Raw genomic sequence first — 15032 nt, 5'->3', positions numbered from 1 at the left:
ATGAACACGATTACATCTTCCTCCACGGAGTGCTGGCAGCTTTCAGCTTATTTGGGTCTAGGGATAGAGACAGATGGGCTGGAACAGAGTCAAGTGTGAGCTGGGGCTTCTCTGCCCAGTGACCAATACCACCCGATTGTGGATGAGATCAGGTTCCATGTTGCCGGAATACAAGGCCTGAGGATCAGGTCTGAGCTGGCTCTGTTTTCTCTAAGTATGTGCGCTCCCCCTCCCAGCATTGGCACACTTGCCCTCGAGGGGGGCTGAAGCAAGAGGGGCACGTGTGGGGCACTTGTCATGGATTGGGGTGCATGCCCTGTGGTTCTGGCACCATTTTAGAGTACCAGACTGCTGTTGATCCACTCTCTCCAGGAGTGCCCGCAGTGGTTTCCTTTCCCTGTTCAGATGCTGCTTCGGGCCTGAGCCAGCTCCACCCTCTACAACTACATTCTCCACAGCCAGGGCAGCCCTTGCCCTAAAAGTGGAGCTCTTCTGCGGAGCAGGAAGGGCCAGGGCAGATGCCCTGTGTGGACTGGGCATGCACCATGGATGCCCTATTACCAGTCAGAGTTCCAGACTGTTCCCAGTCCACCTCCTTTGCAAGCACCAGCAACGATCGCCCCTGACCTGTTTGGATGCTGCCCCAGATCCAAGCCACACCGGTCCCCTGCAACTGTGCACTTCCGCTGGCTAAGGCAGCCCTTGTTATAGTGTGGAGCTGTGCCACAGGACGAGCCCAAGCCAGAGTGGCCGCTCAACTCGTCCAAGGTGTGTGCTGGGGTGGTAGTGGGAAACAGGCCAGAGACCTGCTCCCTCTGTCCTATTTCAGGAGTAAGCAAGCATCTGCTCACTCTTCGTGAGTGGAGTCTAGGTTTCTTAGAGCCTGTCAGTCCCACTGGTTTTGAAACCACCTGAAGGGACTCACCTTCCTGGTGTTGGACCCCAGGGATAGGGAGCCCAGTAACTGGTTCCAGCTGATTGTTCCCTGGGAAGGGCCTCTGGGCCCGTGTGCGCTTTCCTCTTCTGCGCCCTCTGTCGGAAGGGGCGGGCAATTGCACAGACTTGGTTCCCTTCCCCTGCGTTCAGTGTCACGTGCGTCTTTCTTACACCTTTGGTTATGGAAGAGTCTGAATGCCAGTCTCCAGTTTGTTTTCGGTGATAACTGCTCCACACGTAGATGTATTTTTGATGTGTTAGTAGGGGGAAGTGAGCTCTGTATCCTACTCTGCCATCTTGACCCCACCCCTCAAGTTTTTGGTTAAATAAGTTCACAATTAAAAAAAAAAAGCTTTTGTTTCATTATCCTAGTTTTGCATATTTCAGAAGATGAGATAAATTAAACCAGGCAACTAGATATTATTTCAGATAAGAATTTTTTTACTTGAAGTATACTTGATTTATATTGTATTTACTTGATTTATATTGTATTAGTTTCTGGTGTGATTCAGTTATACACATATATATTCTTTTTCATATCTTTTCCATTATAGGTTATTATAAATAAGCTACTGAATATATAGTTCCTTGTGTTGTACAGTTGGACCTTGTTGTTTACCTGTATTATATATAGTAGTTTGTATCTGCTCATCCCAAATTCCTGATTTTCTCTCTGTCTTGCTATTTTCCTTTTGATTTGTTTTCTGTGTCCATGAGTCTATTTCTGTTTTGTTAATAAATTCATTTGTGTCATATTTTAAATTCCGCATATGAGTAATATCATACATTGTCTTTCTCTGATTTATTTCACTTAATATGATAATCTCTAGGTCTATCCATGTTGTTGCAAGTGGCATTATTTTATTTTTTCTGGCTCAGTCCATTGTGTGTGTGTGTGTGTGTGTACTACATCTTCTTTTTTATTTTTTTTTAATTGTGCTGGTGTATAATTGCTTTACAATGTTTTGTTAATTTCTGCTGTATGACAAAGTGAGTCAGCTATATGTATACATATCCCCTCCATCTCGGACTTCCCTTATCACCCCACTTTCTATCTGTTCATGTGTCAGTGGACATTTAGGTAGCTTCCATGTCTTGACTTTTGTAAATAGTGCTGCTTTGAACATTGGGGTACATGTATCTTTTTGAAATAGAGTTTTCTCTGGATATATGCCCAGAAGCAGAGTAGCTAGATCATATGGTAGCTTTTGTTAAGAAACCTCCATACTGTTTTCCATAGTGGCTGTACCAATTCACATTCCCACCAACAGTGTAAGAGGATTCTCTTTTCTGTACACCCTCTCCAGAATTTATTATTTGTAGACTTTTTAATGATGGCCATTCTAACCAGTGAGAGGTGATACCTCATTGTAATTATGATATACATTTCTCTGATAATTAATGGTGTTGCACATCAGATAAGAATTTTTAATTGAATAATTAAGGTTATACATATGCTGTGTAGCCTTATATCACCTGTATGTTTTAAAGTGCAGAATAAGCATCATTCCCAGGTAGTTAGAATATCAGCAGATTTCTTAAGATACTACATTCTATCAGCAGTAAGCCCATGTTTTTCAGTAGTGGTAGAAATAAGATTATTCCTGTTTAGATCACACATGTTAAGTTGCTTCAGTCATATCTGACTCTTTGAAACCCTGTGGATTGTAGCCCACCAGGCTTCTCTGTCCATGGAATTCTCCAGGCAAGAATATTGGAGTGGGTAAGGCATGCCCTCCTCCCAGGGATCTTCCCAACCTAGGGATCAAACCCACAGCTCTTAAGTCTGCTGTATTGTCAGGCAGATTCTTTACCACTAGCGCCACGTGAGAAGCCCACATAAAAGAGATCATACTTAATGGGTAAGACCTGTTAGAAAGAGGAGAGCCTAGCAAGAGGTCAGAATAGCTCGCACAGTTGAGCCTTCTTTGGGTTCCCACGGTTTGAAGAGAAATGGCCTTCAGTAATAAAAGGAGTTAATTACTGATTGTATGTGGATTTGAAGATCTGTGAGGTTCCTTCTACATCTAAATATGCTTTCTTCTTATCTGCCAACAGGTACAACTGTAACTGCTTTACGATTATTTAAGAATCTACCTGTAAGAAAGCAATTTTACTCAACTGCTAAAAAATGTAAAGATGAAATTAAAAAGATTCAAGATCTCCTTATAAGCTATGGTATACTTAAACCTGATGTAAGGATTGTTTTTATACATAACAAGGTAAGCATTATTGTACTTTCTACAGAATTTTTTGATACGTGACGTAGTAACGGGACAGTGCATTTTGTCTAAATCAGATGTGTAAGAGTCTTTCAAAATTTGTCCATGTTTGTTTAGTTTTTTTCTTTATTGTATAAAGAGCATCTTTGTTACCTCACATCTATATGAAATCTGATTGAACCTTTTATTTCTTAATTTCTAAGATAAGTTATTCCACCAAGAGACTTTTTCATCCAAGGAATGTTTGAGTGCTTCCTAAATATGAAGATGACTGAGACTTGTTATTTTCCTTTAAGAAGTTCACTGTTTAAAAACAAACAAACAAAAAATAAGTTCACTGTTTAGTGATATTTTCTACCTTTTATTTTAAATGGTTTCTTCTTTGGAAGAGTTTTGTGTTTGCTTTTTAAAGGAAACTCTACTCATTTCTTTCCATTTTTCAAAGCAGGGCTGATGAGGAATTCCTCTTGTTGCTTGATAAATATTAGGGGAAAGGAAGGTTTACATATCTTCTGAATGTTCTGTTTCATAAAATTCTACATATGCACCTCAAAATATTTACTGTAAGGAGAGTAGAAGTTTGTAAACCTGGTGGGGAGTAGAGAGGTAACATTTATTGAGGGTGTGCACAGGGCCAGTGCCCGTAACAGTTGCATGAAACCCCTGTACTCCACAGCAACAGCCGAGTGAAGAGACAGTATATCAACTTGCAGTGGTCCTCTACACTGGACTTAGAGAGGTTTGCTCAGTATTGCACAGCTGGTAAATGTTGAGATTGGTTTTGAAACTTTACATGCTTACTGAGTATAGATTCTTCACACTCTACTGTTTTGTCTTCGTATTTTAATACTATATTACATTGTGTAGTTCTTTTCTAGGTTTCAGAGCACCTAGAATAACCTTGTAGGATAGACAGCCTTACCTCTATTTGTATAGGGAAGCTCAGAATGATCTAAGGAATTGTTTTTGTTAATAAATTTCCTTCTTAAACATCAACTAGCAGTTTTCCTGATTTTATCTCTTTATTCGTGGCTGTGGTGTGTCTTTGTTGTTGCATGGGCTTTTCTGCAGTGACAGCGAGCAAGGGCTGCTCGCCAGTTACGGTGCACAGGCTTCTCGTTTCAGTGGCTTATTTTGTGGCAGAGCATGGGCTCTAGGGCATGTGGGCTTCCATAGTTGTGGCATGTGAGCTCAGTAGTGTTGGCTCCCGAGCTCTAGAGCACAGGCTCAATGGTTTTGGCACACGGGCTCAGTTGATCTGTGGCATGTGGAATCTTCCTGGATCAGGTATCGAACCTGTGTCTGCTGCATTGGCAGGCAGATGAGGGAAGCCCTGTTTTCTATTTTACAGTAAGTAATTCTACTGAGATCCGAGCACTTTTTCATCCAGTTTTCTTTCTACTCCATGTCTTTTTGCTTGTTATTAAGAAGATTCCATAGTTTTTTTTTTTTTTTAATCTCCATTTTTCTTTTCTTTTTTTCCTTTTTTTAAAAGTTTATTATCATTTTACTTTACAATATTGTATTGGTTTTGCCGTACATCAACATGCATCCGCCACGGGTGTACACGTGTTCCCCATCCTGAACCCCCCCTCCCACCTCCCTCCCCATACCATCCCTCTGGGTCATCCCAGTGCACCAGCCCCAAGCTTCCTGTATCCATATGTTTTTTAATTTAATTATTTTTGGCTACTCCAGGTCTTCATTGCTGCGAGCAAGCTTTCTCTAGTTGCAGTCCCTGGGCTTCTCATTGCAGTGACTTCTCTTGTTGTGGCATGTGGGGTCTAGAGTGCATAAGTTTAGTCGTCATGGCGTGTGGGCTCAGTAGTTGTGCTCTATGTGCTTAGTTGCCCCGCAGCATGTGGAATCTTTCCAGACCAGGGATCAAACCCACGTCCCCTGCCTTGGCAGGCAGCTTCTTAACCGCAGGACCACCAGGGAAGTCCAAGAAGATTCTCATATTAAACCAAGTTACAGTGGAATATTTATGATCAGAATTTTTAGTCATCTTAAAAAAATAAAAAAGAAAGAAAAACATTAAGAATAGTCAGCCACCTGTTACTGCTGGCATAGAGCTCAACCAAATGATACCTTGAAATCTCTTCCAGCTCTATCATGCTAGAATTCCTCAGGATGTTGATGGATGGAGGCTCATCCTGCTAATATAAATAACCCTATGACCTCTTGATCCAAAGAACATTTCGTTATTAAAAGTTGAATGTACCCAAGTTAAGAAAATATCAAAGGCAAAAGAAAGAATGATCAGGAGAGGAAAACAGATGGCAAAAGGTAAAACATGAAGACAGGAGCTACATTTTTATAGCAGAATAGTGACTGCAACCAAAGAGAAAAGTTTTGAGGAAGAGAAAACAGAAGAATAAAATAAGATTATTGTCTAATGTAATGGAGATGCGTATTTGAAGTCAAATATATATCTTCTAAACTTAGGATAAGTTTATTATTTTCCCAACCTGTGTAAAATCATCAGTGTAGGTATTTTCTTTTGAAAATGGAAAGTAGTATTTTTCAATACAATGTATTTTATAATTTTTCAAGTACACCATATCTGAGCTTATATTGAGCAAACACAGGTCTCTCAGTGGCCTTCAATAATTTCAGATGCAGTGCAAATCTTGGAGAGTATTGCACTATTAAAGTAATGTAAGACTATCAAAAGTCTTACAATAAAATTATAAATCAGTTTGTGGACAGGAAGAGCCACATGAAAAGCTTAAAGGAAGGTAAAAACCTTCAAGTGGAAAATAGCACATGAAATAGTTTTATAATAATTATGGACACAGTATGTTTAGTCTTTGTTTAATCAAAAGTTTCATCAGGCATCTTTTTTTTAATGCACATGCTGAGGTAACTGGCTATGCCTTCCTCTTGGGGAATTTGACATTTCTGAAGGTGCAAGTACTGTAAGTAAAATGTCACTGTCTTGGCATCAGTTTTTAGCGTTGAGTATTTAAATAGAGCTAGATTATGAGATCTGAAGATAGTGCTGTATTTAAAAGTTTCTTAAGACTTTAAAGTAAAGTGTGCCTACTAATATAGCCCAAATAAAGTCTTGTCGTAAAATTAAGTAACCTACACAAGGAAATCATGGACTCAGTTATATTTCTAAGCTTTTTTCTTTTAGTATAAATTATTATTTCACTCTTTTATTTCTTAGTATGCTGTTGTACCTCAAATGTTAAATATATTGTTTAAGTTCCAAAAATAGCATCAACACATTATCATAAATCTCTCTAAACATTGAGTTCTGCTCTACTCTTACAAATAATGCTTATGTTTATCATACTTTATGTGCTTTTCTGAGAAATTTTTTTTTGCCTTAGCTTAAAATTTAAACATGGCGATATTGGTTTCTCTTCATTTGAAAAAATTTTTTCTGCGTTACAAACAAACAATCATATTGCACATAATATGAGAAGTACTATTGCTATTTTGACATCTTGGATTAGTGCTCCTTCTTTTTATGAAGGTTTATAACCTGCCAAGACATTCTTTGAATACTGATAATGTTGATGTTCTTGCCAGTATGGTTATGTTAGAAAGAGGTATTTTTCTTCTTTCATCACCATGTTCCTTGAAAGCATATTGAATAATGAGACAGCCAAAGGGAAATAATTTACAAGTGGATTCAGTGACTTTATTTAAAGTAGATTTTATTTGGAGAAATGCTAGAGCCATTCCTTAGATAAGCACTACAGTCTTCAGCCTTAGTTTTGTAACTGAATCCCTGTGAGGTCCAGCTATATGTTTTTTTTTCATTTATAAAATAGTTATTTCACAGAATTAGGAGTTTTTCTCAATTTGGTAAGATCTGAAACCCACTTAATATTAGCTGTTTCATATGTTCATGAGTAATTTTATAGAGCACTAGTTCAAACATAATGATAAATATGTGATTTCAAATAATGGATACTTTAATACTTCATACTTGTTGATTTTGGGGAATATTTTCCTTTGCCTAAAGTATCATTTGTGTTTTTAAAAATTATTTTGAATTTAATTCTATCTTGATAATTAGAGGCCCACTGGTATTGCAAAAGCTGAATTGGATATTATGGATATAAGGTCTTTCTGTTACAAGAGGAAAATTAATTAATGACTTTTTACCTATCTCTCCTTCATATGACATGACTGTTAAGGCTTATTGAGATTAGTTTATTTATTTTTGAAGTCTGGAAGAATGATGACTAAGAATGAGAAAGAAGGGACACATTTATTGGGTAATAAACTGAAGATAAATAAATGGTAGTTTACAATCCGTATCCCATACATTTGTGGTATTCCCTTTGTTCATTTTATTCTACTTTGCACCTTTTAGCCTTTTACTCATATTTTGTCAGTGTCCCAGTTTTGTTTCACCTGTGCTGTGAGGAATCAAGGAAAAGTCTTTTGCCCATAACTGGACCAGTGTTAAAGGCCATCTCCCTCTCCCATCCCCTCCAGTGTTGTGGAGGCAGTATAATCAAAGAGAAATTTCAGTTCAGGATTATGGTTTGAATGCTCCTTTCTTCTGAAGAATATATCCCTCCAGTTCCAACCTTGAAAGTTTGGGTGGAATTGTTTTTATTTCTTTTTTCATTAGTGAAAGTGAATGTGCCTTCAGATATGTTTTAAGGTTAACTTGGGGCTAATTATCAATTATGATTTGTCTTTTGTTTTGTCTTTTGGTTTGTTTTTACTTGCAAATTAAGGATAAAATTTTTATTGGTTCTCATGTTTTATTCTTTGTTATATTAAATTCTTTTACTTTTCACCTGACTTCTGAGAAATACTATATAGAAAAGATAAGAGACGTATATAAGTCAGATTTTAGTTTAGTTGATTTCTAATTTTTATGTTTGCTGACACTATTTTTAAGAAATCTTTAAAGCCTTCCCCTGTCCCTCAGCAAGACTTATTCTGTAACTTTTTCCATAGCATTTTCTCTGTCCCTATTATATGATTTTTGCTTTATTGGAAATGATTTGCATTCTCTCTCCCTGTCCCAACAGCCTTTTGTGGAAGGGAGGGCTGCATTTTACTTATATCTGTTTTCCTTTTAATTCTCACTTAGTATTACAATATACTGAGTATGGATCATAAAAAAGAATGAAATGATGCCATAGAGGTTATCATACTAAGTGAAGTAAGCCAGAAAGAGAAAGACAAATACCATATGATGCAGCTTATATGTGGCATATAGAATATGACACAGATGAAGTTCTCTGTGAAACAGAAACAGACCCACAGATAGAGAAAACAAATTTGTGGTTGCCAAGTGGGAGTGGGGTGTGGGGGAGGGACAGATTGGCAGTTTGGTAATCATAAGTTTGTTTTATATTTTCTGTGGGATCTATTTCTCTTTTGTATATAAGTTCATTTTTTTTTTTTTTTTAGATTTCACATATAAGCAATGTCACATATTTGTCTTTCTCTGACTCACTTAACTTCACTTAGTATGATAACCTCTAAGTCCATCCATGTTTCTGCAAATGCCTTATTTCATTCCTTTTCATGGCTGAGTAATATTCCAACTTTATGTCTTAGTGTGTATATATATACACACACACAAATGGGACCTAGCAAAGCTTTTGCACCACAAGGGAAACCATAAACAAAACAAAAAGACAACCTACAGAATGGGAGAAAATATTTACAAATGATGTGACTAATAAGGCATTAATCTCCTAAATGTACAGAGAACTCATACATTCATTATCAAACAAAAAAAACAAACTACCCAATCAAAAAATGGACAAAAGATCTAAGACATTTCTCCAAAGAAGACATACAGAGATGACCAAAAGGCACATGAGAAAATGTTTAACATTGCCAATTATTAGAGAAATGCAAATCAAAATGACTAGTACTGTTTTAAATTCATAATCACTAATCTTAGTACTTCCTGGTAGTCATACTGTGTTTCTGTGGTCTGTTTTCTCTCCTGGTCTCCTATATCCACAGTGCTTTAAGGCAATTTTACTGTATAAGCAAATCACCTGGGCATCTTGTTAACAGAACAGATTCTGATTTAGTAGCTCAGCGAGGACTTGAGATTCTACATTTCCAGCCAGTCTTCAGGTGGTACAGTTGCTGCTGGTCCATAATCCATATGTTGAGTTGCAAAATCCCAAAGAGCTATTTCATCTCTCTTCTCAGACAATCAAGTCTTTCTTCCCTGTCTTCACTCTTACTTGATCTTACATCCTATTTTACTGAGAAAATTGAGAGAACTTTTATAAACTATCCACCTGTCTGCAATTGTGCCCATAACATTCAACCTTCTCTTCTATTATTATAGATGCATGCCTCATGTTTTTAGGCAAGGCCAATTGCTTCAGTTGGGCAAAGTTTCTTAAAATAAGTGTCTGTATTCACTGTCTCCAATGAGCTTTCTTCCCATTCTCTCTCGAACCCACTCTAGTCAGACTTTCTCTTTCTACCACTCCACCAAAACTACTTTTTCCAAGGTCACCATTGACTTTCAGATTTCTGAATCCAGTGGTCATTTCTCGGATTTTATCTTACTTAACATTTACCACAGTTGATCTCATCCTTGAAACACTTTTTCACTTGGCTTCTAGGTCAACACACATCCTTGGTTTTTTCCCTCATCTTTCTACCATTTGTTATCAGTCTTCTAGTTCCCCATCATATCCTAACTTGTAAACATTTAGTGTCCTGTGGCTCAATTGTGAAGTTGATGTATGTAATTCATTCTCACATATATATATATAGTTACACACACACATGTATGTGTTCATTTTCTTGATGAGTGCATCTCATGCTTCTGGGTGTCATTTATACAATGATGACTCCTCAGTTTTTATCTCCATTCTGTAACTTTCCTGAACTCCAAACTCATAGATCTAACTACCTCCCCAAATTTCTCTTTGTTTAGTAATAAGCTCCTCACATTTAACATGACAAACAGTAAAGCTCCCTCCCTTGTCTCTCAGAATTGCTCTTTACATATCCTTCCCCATCAGTATATGAGAACTCTGTTTTTTCTGTTGGCAAACCAAAACGCTTAGGGTTATCCTTAACTACTGATTCTTCCACACTTTAATCTGATAAAAGAGTAAATTCTGTTGGTCTGCATTCAAAATATATCTAAAATCTAACACTTTTCACCATGTGTATGATCCAAGCCACCATGATTGCTCACCTGGATTTTTGTAGTAATATTCTAATTCTCCCCACTTCCTACCTTGCTGTCTTTATTCTGAGCCTAACAGCTAGAGTGATTCTGTAAAAGAAACCCTGTGGACTGTAGCATGCCAGATTCCTCTTTCCATGGGGTTTCCCAGGTAATCATACTGGAATGGGTTGCCATTTCCTTCTTCAGGGGTTTTCCTGATTCAGGGATCGAACCTGTGTGTCCTGCATCGTGGGCAGATTCTTTACTACTGAGGCACCTGGAAGTTTAGTAAACCTTTTTTGTAAAGAACCACAGTATAAATATTTGGGGTTTTCTAACTCATACAGTTTGCCTCACAACTGTTCAGCTCTGCTGTTGTAGCATGAAAGTAGAGGTATTAAAACTTTACTTTAAAAAGCAGATGGTAGGTTGGATTCAGTCCTTAGGCTATAGTTTGCTGACCCAATATAGGTGATCTGACCCACTATTATAATGTCTGATCTCATTCATTTATTTTCTTGGCTCCAGCTAACTGGCCTCCTTGTTTTTTCCTTGAACCTGCCAGTCATACTTCCAACTCAGGACCTTTTTATTTGTGGTTCATTTGCCTCAGACATTCTTCTGTATATCTGGCTCAATCCTCATCTTTCAGTTCTTTACTTAAAACTTTTTCAGTGACGTTTTCTTTATTCACCCTAAAACTATAACTGTTTCCCCCCACACACACACGTTTTCCTGCTTTATTTTTCTTACTAAAACTTCTATCTAACATGCTGTATATTGTACCTACCTTAATTTATTGTCTTTCTTTCCTCCTCTAGATACAACTTCCATGAGGGGAGAGATTTTTGACTTTTATCGCTGATGTGTCCCTAGTGCTGACAGTAGTACTTCATGTAGGTACTCAAAAAATACATGGTAAATTACAGAGTGTGATTACGGGTTGAGAGCACGCAGGACAGGAGAATTCCATCCCATTGGTGGCACCAGCCCATACTGGATTGTTAACATAGATATTAAAGCACCAAAGATACAGGGGTAGATGGTATCAATAGAATTAAAAATAACAACTGGAACAGAGAAGTGCAAAATATCAAGCATCAACTTTTATACTCAGACCTTTCCCTTTCTTTCTGGAGGCCTGCTTGAAAGTCACAGAAGAGGGAGGGCTGACTTAAGCCACTTGGCAGGTGGGTGTTAATCGATTCAGTGGAGTAGGAACAATCAAAGTGGTCTCACCTAGGATTCCACAAATGGGTGGGTCATGGGCTGATTTTACTACAGTATACTTTGCTAATAGGGATAAATGGATCAAAATCATTCTAGGTATAGGAATAGTATGAATATAAAAGATGGAGGTAGGAAAGTATTTAGAGGCAGTGAATAAGTCAAGTTATGTGAGTAGGTAGTTATATAAAGGAATATAGGAAGATAAATCCTGAAAGACAGTTTGAGTCTAGATTATAAAGGGTCTTTAATGCTAGGCTGTTTTTTTTTGTTTTGTTTTGTTTTTAATAGAAAATTGGGAGTAGGGAAGTGACTTGATCAAGGTGTTAACCTGTGGCGGTTAGTTTGGTAGTAACGTGCTGGGAGGAATTATAGGAAGCTATAAGCAGAGACCTTAGTTAGGAAGCTATAACAAAAATCCAGACACTATGTGGCTGAATTAGGATAAACAGATTGGGCATGGAAAACAAAGAGGGTGATCACTATTGTAAGGAAGAATCCATGAGACTGCACGTAGATAATGAAGATACAAGGATGAGGATACCTGATTTATTTAACTTTATATGCTTAGGAAAATGGTAATATTACATCCCTGTTTTATTCCTGAATGGGTGCATCTGTCTTTTCCAATATATAGCACCTTCATGAATTCCCTGGTGGCTCAGAAGGTTAAAAAAAAAAAAAAAAAAAAAAAAAAATCTGCCTGCAATGCAAGAGACCTGGATGTGATCCCTGGGTTAGGAAGATAGCCTAGAGAAGGGAATAGCTACCCAGTCCAGTATTCTTAGCTGGAGAATTCCATAGACAGAGGAACCTGGTGGGCTACCATCCATGTGGTTGCAAAGAGTTGGACATGACTGAGTGACAGTGCACTCATGAATTACTCTGGCATAATTTTGATTTCTCTCCAGAAATAACCTAATAGAATCAAGCAAAACTTTGGAAGTGAAGTTATTTGTTACCTCTTCAACAAAGTTTTTGTTGACTAGTCTGTTAAGAAAGAAAAGCTGATCAACTCCAGACTGGATATTATTTGTTAGCTTTAAAACTTGTTGCTTGTTTTTTAAATAAGAGGACAGAATTAGAAAAATAAAGAACCATAAGGTAATTGTTGGGATATTTGCCTGAACAGGATGTATGGGAAAAGAAATGCCATCAACTAAGTATCAGGGAACCAGCTGATTATAGGAGTGTTGGCAGGTCAGAATCTGTGGATTTGGTCTTCTTTTTTCTTTTTTTCAGTATTATTGTATTAAGAACTCTGAACATAAGATCTACACACTTAACAAATTTTTAAGTGTACAATATAGTATTGTTGAGTAGAGGTATGATGTACAGCAGGTCTCTGGAACTTACGAACCCTAACTGAAACTTTATGCCCATTTGTTAGTAACTTCCAATTTTTTCCTAACCCTAGTCCTTGTTAATCACCATTTGACTCTTTGATGCTATGAATTTGTCCATTTTAGATGCCTAATATATATGGAATCATGCAGTATTTGTCTTTGTGTGACTAGTTTATTTCACTTGGCATAATGTTCCTCATGATTCATCCATGTTGTCACATGTTGTAGAATTTCCTTCTTTTTTGAGGCCTAATAATATTTCACTGTATGTATATAAATACATTTTCTTTATCCATTCATCCATCAGTGAACACTTAGGGTGTTTCCACATCTTGGTCATTGTAAATAGTGCTGTAGTGAACATGGGAATGCTAATATCTCTTTGAGATTTGCCTTTTGGAAAATACCCAGATATTGGATATCTAGGTCATATGATATTTCTATTTTTAATATTTGAAAGTATCTCCATTCTGTTTTCCATATCAGCTGCACCATTTTGCATCTCCACAAACTATAAAGGGTTCTAGTTTCTCCACCAATATTCTTACCAATACTTGTTGTCTTTTCCTTTTTTTTTTTTGGTAATAGCTATCCTGACAGGTGTGAGGTGATATACCTCTTTGTGCTTTTGATTTGCATTTCACTCATGGTCAGTGATATTGAGCATTTTTCATATACCTGTTGACCATTTGTATTTCTTCTTTGGAGAAATGTCTATTTAAATCCTTAGCCTGTTTTTTTGTTGGGTTATTAGATTCTTTTGCTTTTGCATTGTAGGAGTACCTTGTATATTTTGGATGTCAATCATCAGGTGTATAGTTTGTAAATGTTTTCTCCCATTTCATGGCTTGCCTTTTCACTTTGTTGATTGCTTCCACTGTTGTGCAGGAGCATCTTTATGTAGTCCCACTTGACTATTTTTGCTTTTTGTTGCTTGTACTTTTGGTGTAATATCCAGGAAATCATTGTCAGGACCAGTGTCATAAAGCATTTCTTGTGTGTTCTTTTCTAGTTCTACAGTTTCAGGTGTTTATTTATGTCTTTAATCTGTTTTAAGTTGATTTTTATGTGTGGAGTGATATAAGGGTCCAGCTTTTGCATGAGGATATCCAGTTTTCTCAACACTGTTTATTGAAGAAGCTATCCTTTCCTCACTGTATTTTTGCCCCTTATCAGACATCAGTTGACCTTATATGCATGGATGTTTTACTGGGCTCTCTATTTTTTCTGTTGGTATTTATGTCTGTCTGTATGCTGCCATACTGTTTTGATTATTATAGCTTTTTAATCTATTTCAGCTTCAGGACCTGTGATGCCTCTTAGCTTTGTTCTTGTTTCTCAGGAATCATTTGACTATTCATGCTCTTTTATACGTCCATATGAGTTTTAGAATTGTATTTTTCTACTTCTGTAAAAAAATACCACTGGGTTTTTTTGTTTTTTTTTTTTTAAACAGAGATTGCATTAAATCTGTAGAACACTTTGAGTAGTATAGAAGTTTTAACAATGTTAAGTCTTCAAATACATGAGCACAGAATGCCTTTCCATTTGCATCATCTTTAGTTTCTTTCATTAGTATTTGGTAGTTTTTATCATCATACAGCTCTTTCCCCTCATTAAATTTATTTCTAAGTATTTTTTTTCTTCTTGTGCTATTGTTAAGAAGATTGTTTTTCTTTTCTTTTTTTTTTTTCACTTTTTTTTAAATTTTATTTTATTTTTAAACTTTACAATATTGTATTAGTTTTGCCAAATATCGAAATGAATCCGCCACAGGTATACCCGTGTTCCCCATCCTGAACCCTCTTCCCTCCTCCTCCCCATACCCTCCCTCTGGGTCATCCCAGTGCACCAGCCCCAAGCATCCAGTATCGTGCATCGAACCTGGACTGCCGACTCGTTTCATACATGATATTTTACATGTTTCAATGCCATTCTCCTAAATCTCCCCACCCTCTCCCTCTCCCACAGAGTCCATAAGACTGTTCTATACATCAGTGTCTTTTTTGCTGTCTCGTACACAGGGTTATTGTTACCATCTTTCTAAATTCCATATATATGCATTAGTATACTGCATTGGTGGTTTTCTTTCTGGCTTACTTCACTCTGTATAATAGGCTCCAGTTTCATCCACCTCATTAGAACTGATTCAAATGTATTCTT

At 37.1% G+C, this 15032-nt stretch overlaps 1 protein-coding gene across 6 annotated transcripts in view; it reads left to right on the top strand.

Annotated features, from left to right (window-relative positions):
* The window catches only part of PMS1 (PMS1 homolog 1, mismatch repair system component), a 118068-nt gene that overhangs the window by 51919 nt on the left and 51117 nt on the right, over positions 1-15032 (top strand). For all 6 annotated transcript variants that reach the window (XM_044932534.1, XM_044932542.1, XM_025273423.2 and 3 more), the window contains exon 5: positions 2995-3158. In XM_044932534.1, coding sequence (XP_044788469.1) covers positions 2995-3158 — 164 coding nt within the window. The remainder of the gene's footprint in view (positions 1-2994; positions 3159-15032) is intronic.

The sequence above is a fragment of the Bubalus bubalis genome, chromosome 2 (assembly GCF_019923935.1).
Source record: "Bubalus bubalis isolate 160015118507 breed Murrah chromosome 2, NDDB_SH_1, whole genome shotgun sequence".
NCBI classification, from domain to species: Eukaryota; Metazoa; Chordata; class Mammalia; order Artiodactyla; family Bovidae; genus Bubalus; species Bubalus bubalis.
Note: the sequence above shows the minus strand (reverse complement) of the source record. Positions and strands in the feature narration are given on the sequence as shown.